The sequence below is a fragment of the Nomascus leucogenys genome, chromosome 6 (assembly GCF_006542625.1).
Source record: "Nomascus leucogenys isolate Asia chromosome 6, Asia_NLE_v1, whole genome shotgun sequence".
Lineage (NCBI taxonomy): Eukaryota > Metazoa > Chordata > Mammalia > Primates > Hylobatidae > Nomascus > Nomascus leucogenys.
This window is the reverse complement of record NC_044386.1, coordinates 79,687,287-79,704,569: the sequence shown is the minus strand read 5'-3', so window position 1 is coordinate 79,704,569 and position 17,283 is coordinate 79,687,287. Positions and strand designations below refer to the sequence as shown.

Here is a 17,283-nt window from a genome sequence, read left to right as displayed (position 1 = left end):
CAGTGAGCATCCTTTTTACATGTGCTTGTATAAGTAGGATAAACTCCTGTCAGTGGAGGGTACATATATATATTTATTTTGATAGATATTGCCAGATTGCCATTAAAAAGCATTAAAGAAAAAAGTGCTCTTTTGATTCCATCAAATGAATGCATAAGTTTACATAAAAACAAGCAGAAGTTGTATTAAAGAGACAATTTTAGTCCAGGCTCAGTGGCTCACACCTGTAATCCCAGCATTTTGCAAGGGTAAGGCAGGAAGATGACTTGAGGCCTGAGTTTGAGACCAGCCTGGGAAACAAATTGAGACCCCATCTCTCCAAAAATAATTTGTTGTGTGTAGTGGCACATACCTATAGTCTTACTTAGGAGGCTGAGGCACGAGGATCGCTTGAGCCCAGGAGTTTGAGACCAGTGAGTTGTGATTGTGCCACTGTATTCCTGCCTGGGCATCAGAGTGAGATCCTGTCTCCAAAAAAAAGAGACAAATTTTTCAAAATAAACGTTTTAAAGAGGCAGTTTTAGAAGCAACTTTCCTCTTGCCAAAGTGCATAATTATAATGTCTGTGCTGATGTCAAATGTACAGAGTTAAAGCAGTAGACTCCCTTATGTATGTACATCTATGGATATTTTTAAAAACTATTTGTTATTCAACTTGTACAGTTTTTTGAGGATAACTAATTTGTTAAAACTTACTACCAATTAAAGAATTGTCATTGTTTATTTGGGTCAAAAAATGCTTATAAATCCTATTGTCCTGGGATTTAGAGAACATATGTCTATCTTTAAAAAAAAGGATCATCTCAGGTCAGGCGTAGGTGGCTCACACCTGTAATACCAGCCCTTTAGGAGGCCAGAGCAGCTGGATCACTTGAGCCCAGGAGTTCAAGGACAAGCCTGAGCAACATGGTGAGACCCTGTCTCTACAAAAATACAAAAAATACCAGGTGTGGTGGTTGTGTGCCTGCAGTCTCAGCTACTGGGGAGGCTGAGGTGAGGATCACCTGAGTCCAGGGAGGTTGAGGCTGCAATGAGCCAGGATCACGCCACTGCACTCCAGCCTGGGCAACAGAGTAAGACCCTGTCTGTCTCTGTCTCTGTCTCTCTCTCGCTCTCTTACACACACATACACACTCAAATAATCTCGGCTGGGCACAGTAGCTCATGCCTATAATAACAACACTTTGGGAGTCTAGGGGCGAGAGGATCACTTGAGCCCAGGAGTTCAAGACCAGCCCGGGCAACATAGCAAGACCTTGTCTCTACACATAATTTAAAAATTAGCTGGTGTGGTGGCATGCACGTGTGGTCCCAGCTGCTTGGGAAACTGAGGTAGGAGGATCACTTGACCCTGAGAGGTCAAGGCTACAGTGAGCCATGAACACACCACTGCACTTCTGGACAACAGAGCAAGACCCCATCTCAAAATTTGAGACCTTATGGCAAATTTAAAAAAAAAAAAAACAACTTATTTGAACTTTTGTCTTAGCCTTTCTCTTTTTACACTAAAAATTTCTAGTATTAATCTTCGTCTTGCCACTGCTTCTCATTTTATTTTTAACTTTAGTGTCTTGCCATGTTGCCCAGGCTAGACTCAAATTCCGGGGCTCAGGTGATCCTCCTGCCTCAGCCACCTGAATAGATGGGAGTGTAGGTGCACACCAGTGTGCCCAGTTTATTTTTACGGTTCTTTTCAAGTCCGCTTCTGTTCAGGATATCCCAGGTGTGTGTTATAGCCTGGCTTTGTACAAGGAAAAAGGCATTTTGCTGGAAGTTGGGCATACCTAACTCCTAAAATATTTTTTTCTTAGAATATCCTTATTTTCTTTAGATTTCTATAGAGCACAAAATAATCTATTAGTATAATTTACCTTGTACTATAGAAAAAATACACAAGTTATTGATATGATATTTCTAGTCTTTTTTCCTAACCTTGTTTTATTAAGAATTATTACAGTCATTGTTATAGTAATTACTGTAATAAATCTTAATTACTGTAATAATTATTACAATTATTTCAGGCTTTATTGTTTACAACTATTTTCCTGTTGAAAAACAAGGCCTTTTATTCTGTTAATTTCAAGATAAAAAAAATTTTCCTTTTGCTCTCTGTGCTCCATAAGTGTTTGTAAAATGAAAGAACAACTTGAATAGTGTTTTTACAAATGAATTATATAAAAAGTTAATATTGTGTTACTTTTCTTTGAAGCATGAAAAAAATTATAGAATATTTGGAAAGTCGCCCAAGAAAATAAAAGATATTAAAATGCGCCATGAGCCATTCATGTATAAATAGCCACTGTAAACAATTACCTTTTTTTTTTTAATTAAAGTTTCTGTTTGCAGATATTCGTAACTGAGTTTTAAGCAAACAAGGGGGGAATAGCTTTAAATGGAAATATATATATATAAAGCTTTAACACATTTAATTTAGGAAAATAAACTCAGAAGATAGTAGTAGACTTGAAATGGAGACTAGAACCACCATTTCCAAATGCTACTTTTAAACAAGCTACCAAACCAGTATTTAAAGTATAGGAAACTTAAAGTTTTGGATTCTGCCCTGTTTGTTTGTTTTTTTTCCATAACAACTTTGAGAAAGGAGAATGGGTAGTTGACAAAATGCAGGGGCAAAACTTCAAACCATCAACCAAAATAAAATATAATGCTGTATACGTGAATAGAGAAACCCTGTCAGATGCTTTTGGTTTACACCCTGATGAAGATTTTGACAGCACTGCACAAGGAAATGATCTTGATGTGCTACCATTTCATTCCTTGCTGAATGTAGCCAATTTAAACTGCTAGAATTTCTTGACATTCCTAGTCTGGCATATCTGAGTCAGCATCTTGTTGCTGCAGCAGCTTAATTAAATTTGCCAGTTTGTGGCACAAGGACAGACATGTTCTCGTATTCAGAGAGACAGCTGTGAAGCAGTATTGTTAAGAGTGCAGACACAATACTGTTAGGTTTGAATAGCTCTCAAGACGTTTTCTAGTGAGAAGTCAATTTGCTGTAATACATTTCTCCCAAGATCAGCAGTTAATGTTCATTTTGTTAACCTAAAATATGCTTATTTTTTTACAATTATTGGAGAAACTTTAGTAGCGATGTCTTTTTTTACCTGTGTTATTTTCAGAGCCAACCTAAGCATCCTAATTTTAATTTCCAAAATTCTCCTCCCATTCCCTTATCAGCTCTTTGAGTAGTTTTTTATCCATTGTTTAGCTCTGAGAGAGTGGTCTTAAATATTTTTGCTTTATTTGGGGACCTATGTATTTTCTAAAATACTGTTGTCATCTTTTGGAATTTTTGCCATATTTATTCTAGTATTATAAAGCTAATTTAAAACTAATCAGTAGTAGTTTTGGATGGAATGTAACTCACCCTTTGTCCAGACGCAGATCTAAATTAGTAGTTCTCAGCCGTATCAGACTGATACCTACCCACTTTTTATGACAGGTATTTATAAGAAATAAGATACCTCCTTTACTAGCTTAAAATAAAATTAATAGATAAAATTTTTAAAAACAAGTATATCCTATACCTATAAGTGTGAAATAATTTATTTTTTAATATTTAAATTCATAGAGACTACTGCATTATGAGATATAATGAGGTAGTGAGATGCATCAGTTAAAATGAATAGTTCATTTATTTAAGTTCATTTAAAGTATTTAAGAGAAAATAAAGCATACCATAAAATAATCATAGGAAAAATAAAATGTACCATTAGGATAAATAATAACAGACTAGACTTATTTGTACCTGGTAAGAGATAATAACAGACTAGACTTATTTGTACCTGGTAAGAGAAAGCCTGAAGGGGACTGTTAAAATGTGCAGGATAGTACTGCATATTGCAGGCATTTAGTATTCCCCCCTTCTGAATGCCTTTAATCCCCCTTCTTTTGTGACAATCCAAATACACCTACAGGCTTCCAGAATGCCCTGGGGACATTAAAACTGTCATGATTGAGAACCATGGGTATTTTCTCTTCTCTTTCTTTCCCTTAATCCCTGATCATTATGTTCTTAGGATTCTCTTCAGTCACCTATTTGGTATGTTCACTTTGGAAACCTAAGTTCTCCATATTCCGATTGTGTTGATGTACATATCTACTTTTCTTTCTTCTTCTTTGACTTGTGTAATGCACTTGGTTATAATGTCCTGGAGATTGGAGATGGTACTGTACTTAGTGTTGTATTTCCAGTACCTGGCATAGGCTGGCACATGGTAGTTAATAAATATTAACAAATGGAGGAATGAAGAATGAGTCAGCAGATGTCCATCTTTCTGTAGTTTCCCTTCCTCTGTGGATTATTGTGTAATTTGGAGCCAGGTTATAGGAACAGTTACGGTGGTAGAAGTTACAGTTGTACAGGCCAAGGAAGTATAGTTTTTGATGCACTTCTAAAGCCTCTTATTTAAAATGTAGATTACAATAACTGAATAGCAAAAATAGAGATGGATTATGAATAAGATAAGGAAGTTGTGTTCATATACCTTAATTTGGATAAGGTGACTTCTTAAAAGCAGGGGTAGCATTTGTGAATCTAAGTTAACAGAGAAACTCTCTAAAATAAAAGAAATTTATTTGGGAGTAAAGCATTGCAGTGGGAGTGTGTATGCCATAGTAAACTATGTGCGTATTCAGGGAGGTAAAGGAGGACAAAGATTTTTAAAGGAAAAAATCAGGATTGTCTGATTGTTTTGAAATAGTTATACTTGATCTCTGAAAGATGAATAACCAAGGTGACACCAATCCAAGGACCAGCAGTTCCTGAACAAATACCCTTGCAGAAGTATTTTGTTAGCAGGAATTCAAACATGAGAACTCTGTCTTCATGGCCTTCACTAGCTCTAATTATCAGGGTTTTTGTGTTTTTTGTTTTTTGTTTTTTTTACGTTCCAGGGTGCATGTGCAGGATGCACAGATTTGTTACGTAGGTAAACGTGTGCCATGGTTGTTTGCTGTACTTACCAACCCATCACCTAGGTATTAAGCGCAGCATGCATTAGCTATTTGTCCTAATGTCCTCCTACCCTAACCCCGCCCCGCAACACGTCCATGAGTATTCCCTTCCCTGTGTCCATGTGTTCTCATTTTTCAGCTGCCACTTATAAGTGAGAACATGTGGTGTTTGGTTTTCTGTTCATGCGTTAGTTTGCTGAGGATAATGGCCTCCAGCTCCATTCGTGCCCCTGCAAAGGACATGATCTAATTCCTTTTTATGGCTGCATAGTATTCCATGATATTATGGATTTTTAAACATTGGTGACTCCATTGTGATTCTAACAACCTTCACACATTCCATAAACAAATATGGTAACAGGTTCTGAAGCTACTCACTACTTTCTCTTCTGGTACATTTCATTAAAGATATCCCAGGATTTTTCTTTGGCATCCATGAAAAGCATAAAGTCATTTCCATGAACTCAGCCATGTACCAGAGTGATAGAGGATTGTACAACTTTTCCAAAACCAATATTGCTTTCAAAAAATATGGTGCATAATCTTAGAATTTTCTTAATTTTTGAGATAAGCAGAGGAAATCAGAACATTTAGAATCTCAATGAATTTTGTTAATCTCAAATTTGTGATTCCTTTACATTCTGTTCTTAGTAGCTTTTATTCACCATAATAACTGATAAATCTTCGTAATGAATTTAAGTATTAAAAACTCAAATTGTAATAAAATGTAAACATAAAGTACCTGCATACGGAATTGGCAAGAATGATTTTCCCCTCTTTATTAATGGGAAAAAAACTTCTAAATTGAATAAATATGCCTCTTCCTCTCCATCACGTAATTGAAGGTAAGTTTGCATTGTGATCCTATCCCACAGAATACTTAATCTACATTAAATGGCTAAACATCAAAATGCAGGTGGCAGAGTTAGATAATAATCCAGAGTTTACTCTGTTAATCACGCTATATTCTCCCTGGTGATTGAGAATCATGAAGTTCCATGATAGTAATCTTCATGTGAAAAGCACATATTTGTAAATTATATTTTGTTTTCCAGACGTATAGGAGAAAATTTGAATGCCTCAGCAAGTTCTGTAGAAAATGAGCCGGCAGTTAGTTCAGCAACTCAAGCAAAGGAAAAAGTTAAAACCACAATTGGAATGGTTCTTCTTCCAAAACCAAGAGTTCCTTATCCTCGTTTCTCTCGTTTCTCACAGAGAGAGCAGAGGAGTTATGTGGACTTGTTGGTTAAATACGCAAAGATTCCTGCAAATTCCAAAGCTGTTGGAATAAATAAAAATGACTACTTGCAGTACTTGGTATGTATTCTGTTCTTCAGTTTCAGGAAAAAATAATAAAAATTAGGAAATATTTTTACATTTATGTTTTTAGGTCCCATCATCTCTTTTAAAATGGAAAATTTAAGGAGATCGATTGACAGAGCAATGGTGCTTTAATTCTTTTGTTGGTTCCATTATAGTTCAAGCATTTTGCTCTACTTCTGAGCATGTCTCGCCCCAGTTCATCTTAAGTACTAGCAGTAGAATTTTAGGTAGATCATACCGATTTTAAATTATTGCTTAATTACTTCAATGAAGACATTTCCAAATTCTCAATTATATAAATGATGCTGTGCTGAACATCTTTGTAGCAAAATCTTTGTTCATATCAGTGATAGTTTCCATAAGATAAATTCTTAAAAATAAAACTGCCAGATCAAAACCTATGCATGTTTTCAAAGCTTTGATCTGCAGTTACACATGCATACATTGTTCTGCAAAAAGTTTAAACCAGTTTGTTTGTACCTCTGTTGTATGACAGGTTTTGAAAAAACTATCTAATCCTACAGGGGTAAGGTAAAAGAAAATCAAAATCAAATTAAAAAAAAGAAAAAACTATCTTCACTAATATTGGACATTACCTTTTTTGCCTTTAATTTAAAATGGGAAAAATGATCTCTTGCTTTACATTAATTTAATTTATGATTACTAATGACAATAAGCATTTTCCATACGTGTATAAGCCATTTTTATTTTTTCTTTGGTAACTTGCCTATTTATATTATTTGCTCATTTTTCTATTCGCATGTATGTCTTTTTAAAAAAAAATTGAGGCCAGGCGCGGTGGCTCATGCCTGTAATCCCAACACTTTGGGAAGCTGCGGCAGGTAGATCACCTGAGATCAGGAGTTCAAGACCAGCCTGGCCAACATGGCGAAACCCCATCTCTACTAAAAATACAAAAAATTAGGCAGGTGAGGTGGCGGGCGCCTATATAGCCAGCCCCAGCTACTCGGGAGGCAGAGGTTGCAGTGAGCCGAAATCGTGCCACTGCACTCCAGTCTGGGCAACAAAGTGAGACTCTATCTCAAAAAATAAAAAAAAAAATTTTTTTACGGCATTTTATAAAATCAACTTCTCAATTCCTGAGCATGTATTGTATAGTCTTAGTCACTTGCTTTTCTATTTTGTGGAGTTTTTAATAGCAGTTTATCATTACTGTATAATAATTTTTACTGACTTCTTTGATTTCTGCTTTGGATTTGATACTTTAATTATTCTTTTAAGTCCAAATTATTATAGCAATGATTAAGAATGTGATTGTTTTTTAATGAAACTTTTTATCCCAAGACATGTCTACTTTTTTAAAAATCAGGATATGAAAAAACATGTGAACGAAGAAGTTACTGAGTTCCTAAAGTTTTTGCAGAATTCTGCAAAGAAATGTGCACAGGATTATAATATGCTTTCTGATGATGCCCGTCTCTTCACAGAGGTAAAAGAACAACTAACATTTGTGTAAACTGCCAAGTGATAGGCAATAGCAGCATTCTGAAATGTGTGATGATTCCACCAAAAGCATTCGGAACTGTCAGTGTTACCAATTTAAAAACCACAGGTCTTTTCTTCATCATGCATTAAAATAGTAGAAAAACTAACATCTCAAAATTGTGTATTATAGTATATTTTTATGTATATTTATATTCCTTAACGATCCAACTACCATATTGTATCATTACATTTTACTCACATAATAGTTTGAACTGACCCACTGATTTCACTTGTGAGAGAATAGTGTTTAAGGAGTTATCCTGGTCCCTAAAAGTCTGAATGGCCCTTTAAAACTCAGTCAAGTGAACTTGTGCTCATTATGTTTGTGGTAACCAGCCACAAAATGATAAATTTGAACTCTGAGTTCATGTTTGGATACTTCACTCATTCATGCAAATTTATTAGTAAGACCTGTGTATCATCCCAGCTTGTACCCTACCATCACTCATTGAGCCTACCAGAAAATTAAAGTATACTACTTAAACAGGCCAGGTGTGGTGGCTCACTCCTCTAATACCAGCACTTTGGGAGTCCGAGGTGGGTGGATCACCTGTCAGGAGTTTGAGACCAGCCTGGTCAGCATAGTGAAACCCTATCTCTACTAAAAATAACAAAATTAGCCAGTCGTGGTGGTGGGCGCTTGTAATCCCAGCTACTCAGGAGGCTGAGGCAGGAAAATCGCTTGAACCCGGGAGGTGGAGGTTTGCAGTGAGCTAAGATTATGCCATTGCACTCCAGCCTAGGTGACAGAGCGAGACCCTGTCTCAAAAAAAAAAAAATGAATAAATAAAGTATACTACTTAAATAATATATGATAAATATATTATATTTATAATAATAATAATAAAATTGTATATTTATATTCCTTAACGATCCAACTACCATATTGTATCATTACGTTTTACTCACATAATAGTTTGAACTGACCCACTGATTTCACTTGTGAGAGAATAGTGTTTAAGGAGTTATCCTGGTCCCTAAAAGTCTGAATGGCCCTTTAAAACTCAGTCAAGTGAACTTGTGCTCATTATGTTTGTGGTAACCAGCCACAAAATGATAAATTTGAACTCTGAGTTCATGTTTGGATACTTCACTCAATATAAAAATAAATAATAAATAAAAATGAATAAATAAAGTATACTACTTAAACTATATATATACACACACATATATTTGTAGTAGAGTTTTTAAATATCAGTCTAAATTTAAGCCTTTAAATCTGGTCACTGTAAACAATAGTGTTAATATATTTAACACTATTGAACTCTACACTTAAAAAGAGATAAGATGGTAAATTTTACCATAATTTAAAAAAACAAAACTAGGCACTCTAAGTTGAAGGACAGCAGGAGTATTACACTTTCACTGTTTTAAAAAAAAAAAAAAGGCTGGGCACAGTGGCTCACACCTATTTTTTCAGCACTTTGGGAGGCCAAGGCAGAAAGATTGAGCCCAGTAATTTGAAACTAACCTGGGCAACATAATAAAATCCCATCTATACAAAAAGAATTAGCTGGCATGGTGGCATGTGCCTGTAGTCCTAGTCACAGCTACTTGGGAGGCTTAGGTGGGAAGATCACTTAAGCCCAGGAGGTGGAGGCTGCAGTGAGCCTTGATTGTGCCGCTGCACTCCAGCTTGGATGACAGAACGTGACCCTGTCTCAGAAAAAGGAAGGAAAAAAAAAAACACTGTAAGGAAGAATTTTGTTGTTAATATGAACCAGAAGAATGGTTCTTCTAAATAAACAAATTTGATTTTTATTTTCTGTGAACCTAAATATATCCAAAGGGAATGTCATAATTTTCTATGTGGAAAAGGAGCTGGCAGCTATTCTTGTTTTAATAGTGCCTTTTAAAAGTCCAGAATGATGTTTTTAATACATAAGTCATAGTCCAGGCTGGAGTGCAGTGGCACAATCCTAGCTCACTGCAGCCTGGAATTCCTGGGTTCAAGTGATCTTCCCCACCTCAGCCTCCTGAATAGCAAGGACATGGGCATATGCCACTGCACCTAATTTTTTTTAGATACAGGGCCTACTATGTTAACCAGGCTAGTCTCAAACTCCTGACCTCAAACAGTCCTCCTGCATCAGCCTCTCAGAGTGCTGGGATTACAGCCCATCTTTCTTAGGAAGAGTCTTTACAAAGTTCTACAGTGGCCTGCATGATCTCTCCCCTCCCTCCCATCCCCCATCCTCACTTTCTACAAATTGCCCTATCAGTTATTCTGCTCCCACCTGTGGACTGGCCTTTACATTTCTTCAATACTTCAAGCATAGTCCTGCCTTAAGTCCTTTGGCATTTGGGGTTTCTATTTTTCTCTCAGTCTGTTCCCCGAATTTCTGCGTGTAGTAGTGTCTTGATTCTTTTAGGTCTCTGTCTGTTCAGATGTCACCTATCAATGAGGATGTCCCTGATTTCTCTATGGAATGTAGTATGACCCTCACTTTTCCCTTTACCACGTTTTATTTTTGCTTATTGTCGTTCCCCTCACTGTTTTTGTAAAACAGTGCCTTTTTGTAAGTGCTGTTTTGTTCACTCATGTCTTCCAATGACTAGAATAGTGTCTGGCACGCTTAAGTGCTCAGGTGCTCAATGTAAATATTTCTTAGGTGAATATAAAACTGTACTTTATTAACAAAGTACATTACTTGGTAGCTAATGATAAATGATAAACATTGTCATGTTTTTTTCCATATTGATGTGGCAGCACATTTTCTCTAAGTTGTATTTTACATCCCCATCCCAAAGATTCACTAATATTTTTCTGAGATCTTTTAGTTTTAAAATTTTATATATGCAATGTCACGTACATATGGAAAAGTATATAGAACAAAAGAAAAAGTAGGTGCAGCTTGACAGATAATTATATAGTAAACATCTATGTAACTCTTACCCGGGTCAAGAAATGACACAATGCCAGTAATTCAGAAGCCCCCTGTGTAGTCCTCCTGTGTAATAAATAACATTCTCCTTACTTGAATAAATAATCAGTGTCCCAGCTTTGGTGGTGATAAGTTCTGTGCTTTTTGTATGTGTATGGAGGGTGGCAGTTCTACTTCTCTTTTGCCTGATTTTTTGGGGATTTTTTTTTCTTTTTTTAAGAGACGGAGCTTCGCTCTTGTCGCCCAGGCTAGAGTGCAATGGCACGATCTCAGCCCACTGCAACCTCTGCCTCCAGGGTTCAAGCTGTTCTGCTTCCGCCTTCCAAGTACCTGGGATTACAGGCTCCTGCCACCACGCCCAGCTAATTTTTGTATTTTTAGTAGAAACAGGGTTTCACCGTGTTGGCCAGGCTGGTCTCGAACTCCTGACCTCAGGTGATCTACCTGCCTCGGCCTCCCAAAGTGCTGGGTTACAGGCATGAGCCGCCGTGCTTGGCCCTTTTTGCTTGATTTTGAATTTTATGTGAACAGAATCCTTTTGGGCCTTCCTTCTTTCATTCAGTATTGTGCTTTTTAGATTCTTAGGTTGTGTGAGTTGTAGTTCATTCATTTTCATTTCTGTCCATTTTTCCATTATATGAATAAACTACAATTTATCCTGTTGATCAGAACTTGGGTTGTTTCCAGTTTGGAGCTATTCTAAGCAGTACTCTTAAGAAAATTCTCATACATTTATTTTGGTACACATATGCACACGTTTCTGTTGGATATACAGATGCTTCTTGACTTACGATAGAGTTACATCTCAGTAAACCTGTAGTGAATTAAAGATGCGTACACCTAACCTACCAAATATCATAGTGTATTTTAGCCTACTCTAAATACGCTCACAATACTTATATTTACCTATAATTAGGCATAATCATCTAACACAAAGCCTATTTTACAATAAAGTATTGAGTGTCTTGTAATTTATTGAATGCTGTACGTTGCGACAAAATTGCAGTGGTTTGGCACCATCGTAAAGTTGAAAAATCATTTAGTGGAAACTTCATAAGTTGGGGACTGTTTGTATACCTAGAAGTGGAATTATTGGGTCATAGAGTATGCATATCTTCAACTTGAGTAGATTTGCAAATGGTTTTCCAAAGTGGCTATACCAGGTTATATCAATTTACATTCTAACCAGCAGTGTTTAAGAGTTCTGTTGCTCCACATCTCAGATATATATATCTCTCTATATAGATATATAGAGAGATATATATATAGATATATGGGGGGGGCAAGAGAGAGCACATGTTTTCATATGCTTCCTGCTCACTTTTTCTTGCAGAATGACTGTTCATTTTTTCTAATTGATCTGTAAGATTTCTTTGTATATTCCAAATACAAAAACTTTATGGGCTATGTATGTTGCAGTTTTTCTTCTTTTTCTGTTTTGAATTTTATCTTTTTATATTGACAAGTTAAAATTGTATTTATTTTGTACTATATGTTTTTAAAATATGTATACATTATGGAAAAGCCAAACCGGGCTAATTGACATATGCATTACCTCACAAACCTATTTTTTTGTTGTGAGAACACTTAAAATCTACTCTTAGCAGTTTTCAAGAACACAATACACTGTAATTAACTATCATCACCATGTTTTACAATTGATCTCTTGAACTTTTTCCTCCTGACTGAAATTTTGTGTCCTTTAACTAACATTTTCCTCACCACCCCAGCTATTAATGCTCACTGCTTAGATGGATTCATTCACTGTGGTTTGCACAGTTGTAGTATTCTGATTGCATCATTTATTCGTTGGAATACTTTTTAAAAGATATGCTTTCCCTTACTTACTATTTGGTTTCCCAGTTCATGTAGCTTACCATGTAGCAGAATAAATACTAGATTCTTTCCTTTTAAATACCACTTTTAAAAAAATTAGTTCCTTCTTATTCTCCAATGTTGGTGTGTTTTCTTTTTTTAAAATGTTATTATTAATTCATGGAGTTAAATATATATATGTTTCTGTCCACTACGATTATTATCCTTTGTAAGCCTCAAATAGTATTAACTCACTGAGAGGCTCTTCCTACTGGCTTTTCAGTCAGTCTGGTAGTCTTTGAGGCTCATTTTGTTCATTTCCTGCCCTGGCCCTGGAATCAGCCATTTTCTAGAGCCCTTGTTTCTTTTAGTGTGAAATGATATTTCAAGACTACAATCTGGGAACTACAGATGCTCCTGGGTTGATCATTGTTTTGAGAATAATTCAGTGGATAGAACTAGGAAATAGATATTTAAAGGAAAATACCTCATATGTCTCATTTGCTTTATCCCACATTACACTCACAACAGCCTCAAAATAACAATATTAATACTAGTGATCAATACGATTACTGAAAACAATTGAAAGTATTTTTCTTATGCTTTTCTCATTCTCCCCCACACTTTTTAAAAGATTGTACTGTGTTTTTATTGTTAGAGCATCATATAGCCATTAAATACTAAAGCCTCCCTTTTAAATCCACATTTAATTTTTAAAACAATTTTATTAAGGTATAATTTATATATAGAAATTACTCATTTTAAGAGCATTTCTTTTGTGAAATGTCTGTTGAAGTATTTTGCTTATTTTTTATTTGCTTTTTTATTAAGCCATAAAGTTTCTTTATATAGTCTGAATACAACTACATTATATATAGTTTTCTTCCAGTTTATGATGTATTTTTAAATTTTTTAAATAGTGTTTCAAAGAACAGAATTTTAATGGTCTAATCTATCAAAAATTTTTGTGGTTAGTGATTTCATGTGTTCTAGCACAGAAATACTTGCCTATCCCAAGTGATTCTCAGACTGGGGTCAGTTTTACTCCTTCCTGACCCGCCTCCCCACCCCACCCGTCCCTAGGACTTTAACAGTGAGACATTTTTGGTTGTTACAACTGGTGGAATGCTACTAGTATCTACTGTGTAGAGGCCAAGGATGCTGCTAAACATACTAAATGCATGTGAGTGACGTCCCCCACAACAAGGAATTATCCAGCTGGAAGTGTCAGGGGTGCTTGCATTGAGAAACCCTAATCTAAAGGGCTTATAGTTTTAACTTATACATGAAAATAAGTCTATGTTGATTTCAAGTTAATTTTTGTGTAAGATACAAGGTAAGGATCAAAGTTCATTTTTTTCCGTATGAATATCTAGTTCTTCTAGCATAGTCATTTTCAACTGAGAGTGACTTTGCCTCCTAATGGAAATTTAGCAATGTCTAGAGCTTGGTAGCGGTGCTGATGGCATCTAGTGGGTAGAGCCAGAGGTGCTACTAAATATCCTACAGTGTACTGGACAGCCTAATACTACAAAGAATTATGTGGTCCAAAATGTCAGTAATGCCAGTGTTGAGAAACTCTGCTTTAGCAGAGTTTGGTTGAGAGGGGTATTTTTTTCCCTTACTGAATTACCTCGTCACCATCATGTGGATCAATTTTTTTTTGGAGACGGAGTCTCCCTCTGTCACATAGGCTGCAGTACAATGGCGTGATCTCTGCTCAATGCAACCTCTCCCTCGCAGGTTCCAGTGACTCTCCTGCCTCGGCCTCCCGAGTAGCTGAGATTACAAGTGCCTGCCACCACACCCAGCTAATTTTTTTGTATTTTCAGTGGAGATGGAGTTCACCATGTTGGCCAGGCTGGCCTCGAACTCCTGACCTCAGGTGATCCACCTGCCTTCTTGGCCTCTCAAAGTGCTGGGATTACAGGTGTGAGCCACCACACCCAGCCTGGATCAATTTTTTGACTATTTTGTTCCATTAATCTGTATGTCTGTCTTGATGCCAAAACCATATGTTTTGATAACTGTAGTTTTATAGTCCTGAGATCATGGGTTCTTTACATTCTTAGTAAATTTTGGAATCAGCTTGTCCATTTCCACAAAAATCTAGGTGGGATTAAAACACTGTTCAGCTAGATTGCTTTCCTTTCTTTTAAAAATAAAATCTGATAATCTCTTTTAATTAGAAAGTTTAGTGATTTACATCCATTATGATGACGGTATATATTGATTTGTTTGTGCTTCTTTTACTTTTTCTGTGCTTTTTTTTTTTTTTTTTAAACTCCTCTTGAGGAGATTGACATTTTTCCTAGTTTCCCTTTCTCTGTTGTTTTGGAATTTACATGTCTACTTTCTGTTCTGTTAGTGGTTACTCTTGAATTTTTATAGTCAATACTTCCATTATTCAATATCAACTAGCCTCCCAAATAATACATAAATCATAGAGCATTTTGACTCTCATTACATCCCTTCTGACTTGTATGCTATTTTTGTTGTAATGCTGTTTCTTTTTTAAACCTACCCACATTATTATTTTATATGGACTATGTTTGTTTTAATTTATCTACAGGTTTGCTAGATTTTGGCCCACCGTTTCTTCTTCTCAAACCTACCTTCTGAGATTCTTTCATTCTTCTTGAAATCCTGTGTATTCTATCTAGATGTGCCTTTGATGAGGGTCTCTTAATGGTGAACAATCTCCATTTTTGTTTATTTGGAAATCTTTTATCTCTCTTGTTCTCATTTTAGTAAGATCATTTTATTTCGTACACAATTCAAAGTTGGCAGTTACCTTTTTTCCACAACATTTAAAGATACAATCCTACTTTTTCATGTTATTGTTGAAAAATGCATTGTCTAATTGTCATTTCTTTTAGGGCTTCTGTCTTTTCTTACTGTACTTTAATTTTGGTGTTTTAGAGTTTCATAAACATATGCTTTTTAATAAAATCCTGCTGGCTGATTGTGTTTATTGTGTCTGTGGATTTATAGCCTTCATCAGTTCTGGAGAATTCTCAACCATTTTCAATGATTGCTTCTCCTTCATTTTCTCGTTTCTCTTCCTAGGATTTCCAAATTTTTCCGAGGCTAGACCTCAGTCTATCCTCCATTTCTCTCTCTCTCTCTCTCTATTAAATTTTGCTAAAGTATACATAACAAAATTTACCGTTTTCACCATTTAAGTGTACAGTTCAATAACGTTAAATACATTTGCATTGTTACACAAGTATCACCACCATCCATCTTCAGAACTTTTCATCTTCCCAAACTGAAACTGAGTACCCATGAAACAGTAGCTCCCTGTTTCCTCTTCCCCTCAGTTCCTGGCAACCACATTCTGTCTCTGTCTGTATGAGTTGCACTATTCTAGGTTCCCCATATGAGAGGAAACATACAGTATCTGTCTTTTTGTGACTGGCTTATTTCACTTAGCATAATGTCCTCAAGATTTGTCCAAGTAGTAGCATGTGTCAAAATTTCTTTCCTTTTTAAGGCTGATTAATATCCCATTGTGTGTTTGTGTGTGTGCACGTGTGTGTATTACATTTAGTATATCTGTTCATCCATTGATGAACACTGGAGTTGCTTCCACCTTTTGGCTGTTATGAATAATGCTGTTATGAACATAAGTGTACATATATCTGTTCAAATCCCTGCTTAAATGTAGAAGTCTTATGTTTGGCTTCCCACCTGATCTTAGAACTGGTCGAAGAATTTGCCCTCAAGCCACCTCACCTTTCATAGGTTTTCTTACTGCTCACTGCTCTAGTTTCTCCTCTATGTGTTGATTTATGGTTTTTGCATATTTTCCTTGCTTTTCACCAAGCCCAGAAATATTTTTCCTTTCCAGCCCAAAATAAAATTTAGGGAGCATTTTTTATAATGATAGATCTGTATTGTATAAATGCATGTGCTTTTGGTGTATTTAATTCTCAAGATATTTTGAGTATTAAACACTAATAGCACTCAGTGGGTAAGAGATGGGGAACAGCCTGAATCTTTTAATCTCCTGTGTTCAGTTAGTTATTTTTCAAAGAAAGATAAATTATTAGTATAAAACATTTTTTTTTACTACATAAGCTAAATAATCCTTTAGTTAATTGAATACCTACCAGTTGTAAAATACGTTTGATAATTGTATAATGTATCAGAGTACAGGTGTAAAACTGTCTTAGATTTTCCTTTGACTCTCTTGCTGTAGTTACTGAATTAATTCAGTTAAAACACCATAACATCCACCACAGTTTTACCAGAAATGATATGCCAATGAATATCTAACAAGAATAGTCTCTATTTCACATAGTTCTTATTTATCGCCTTCCTCTGCATATTCAAATTCTTGTAATAACTACCATAGGAAGGGAATGTTACAAGTGAAAGTTAACTAATAGTACAAATAAGGAGCAAAGATATTTTGCAGATAGGAGTTTGCAGTTGACTCAGATTTTTTAAAACTTTTCCATATTAGTCCACATCTGTGTTAGTTACAAATGATACCATGAATTAAATATAAAGATCTTCCATGAAAAGCATAGATGAAGAGAGAAAATGTGAAAGATAGCAGGCAGTAGGGATTAGAAAAAGGGGGAAGAGGTTCTGAAACTACAGATGAAAAGATATACTGGAGTAAAGTTATTGATTTGTAAGGTGACACATTTTACAAATATGTGAAGGGAGAGGGGTTGTAGATATATATGATAAAGATAATATATAAAGATGTCAAGAGCTTTTGTGACCTAAAATATTTTCTAAGACATTTCAGATAAGGTTCGTT

The 17,283-nt window shown here is 35.6% G+C and overlaps 1 protein-coding gene across 7 annotated transcripts in view; it reads left to right on the top strand.

The window, feature by feature from the left end:
• ICE2 (interactor of little elongation complex ELL subunit 2) overlaps positions 1-17,283 on the top strand; it is a 63,122-nt gene that overhangs the window by 11,261 nt on the left and 34,578 nt on the right. For 4 of the 7 annotated variants that reach the window (XM_030814502.1, XM_030814500.1, XM_003267058.3 and 1 more), the window contains exons 4-5: positions 6,033-6,294; positions 7,631-7,750. In XM_030814502.1, coding sequence (XP_030670362.1) covers positions 6,033-6,294; positions 7,631-7,750 — 382 coding nt within the window. The remainder of the gene's footprint in view (positions 1-6,032; positions 6,295-7,630; positions 7,751-17,283) is intronic. The other 3 variants (XM_003267059.2, XM_030814503.1, XM_030814501.1) reach the window with 2 other exon arrangements.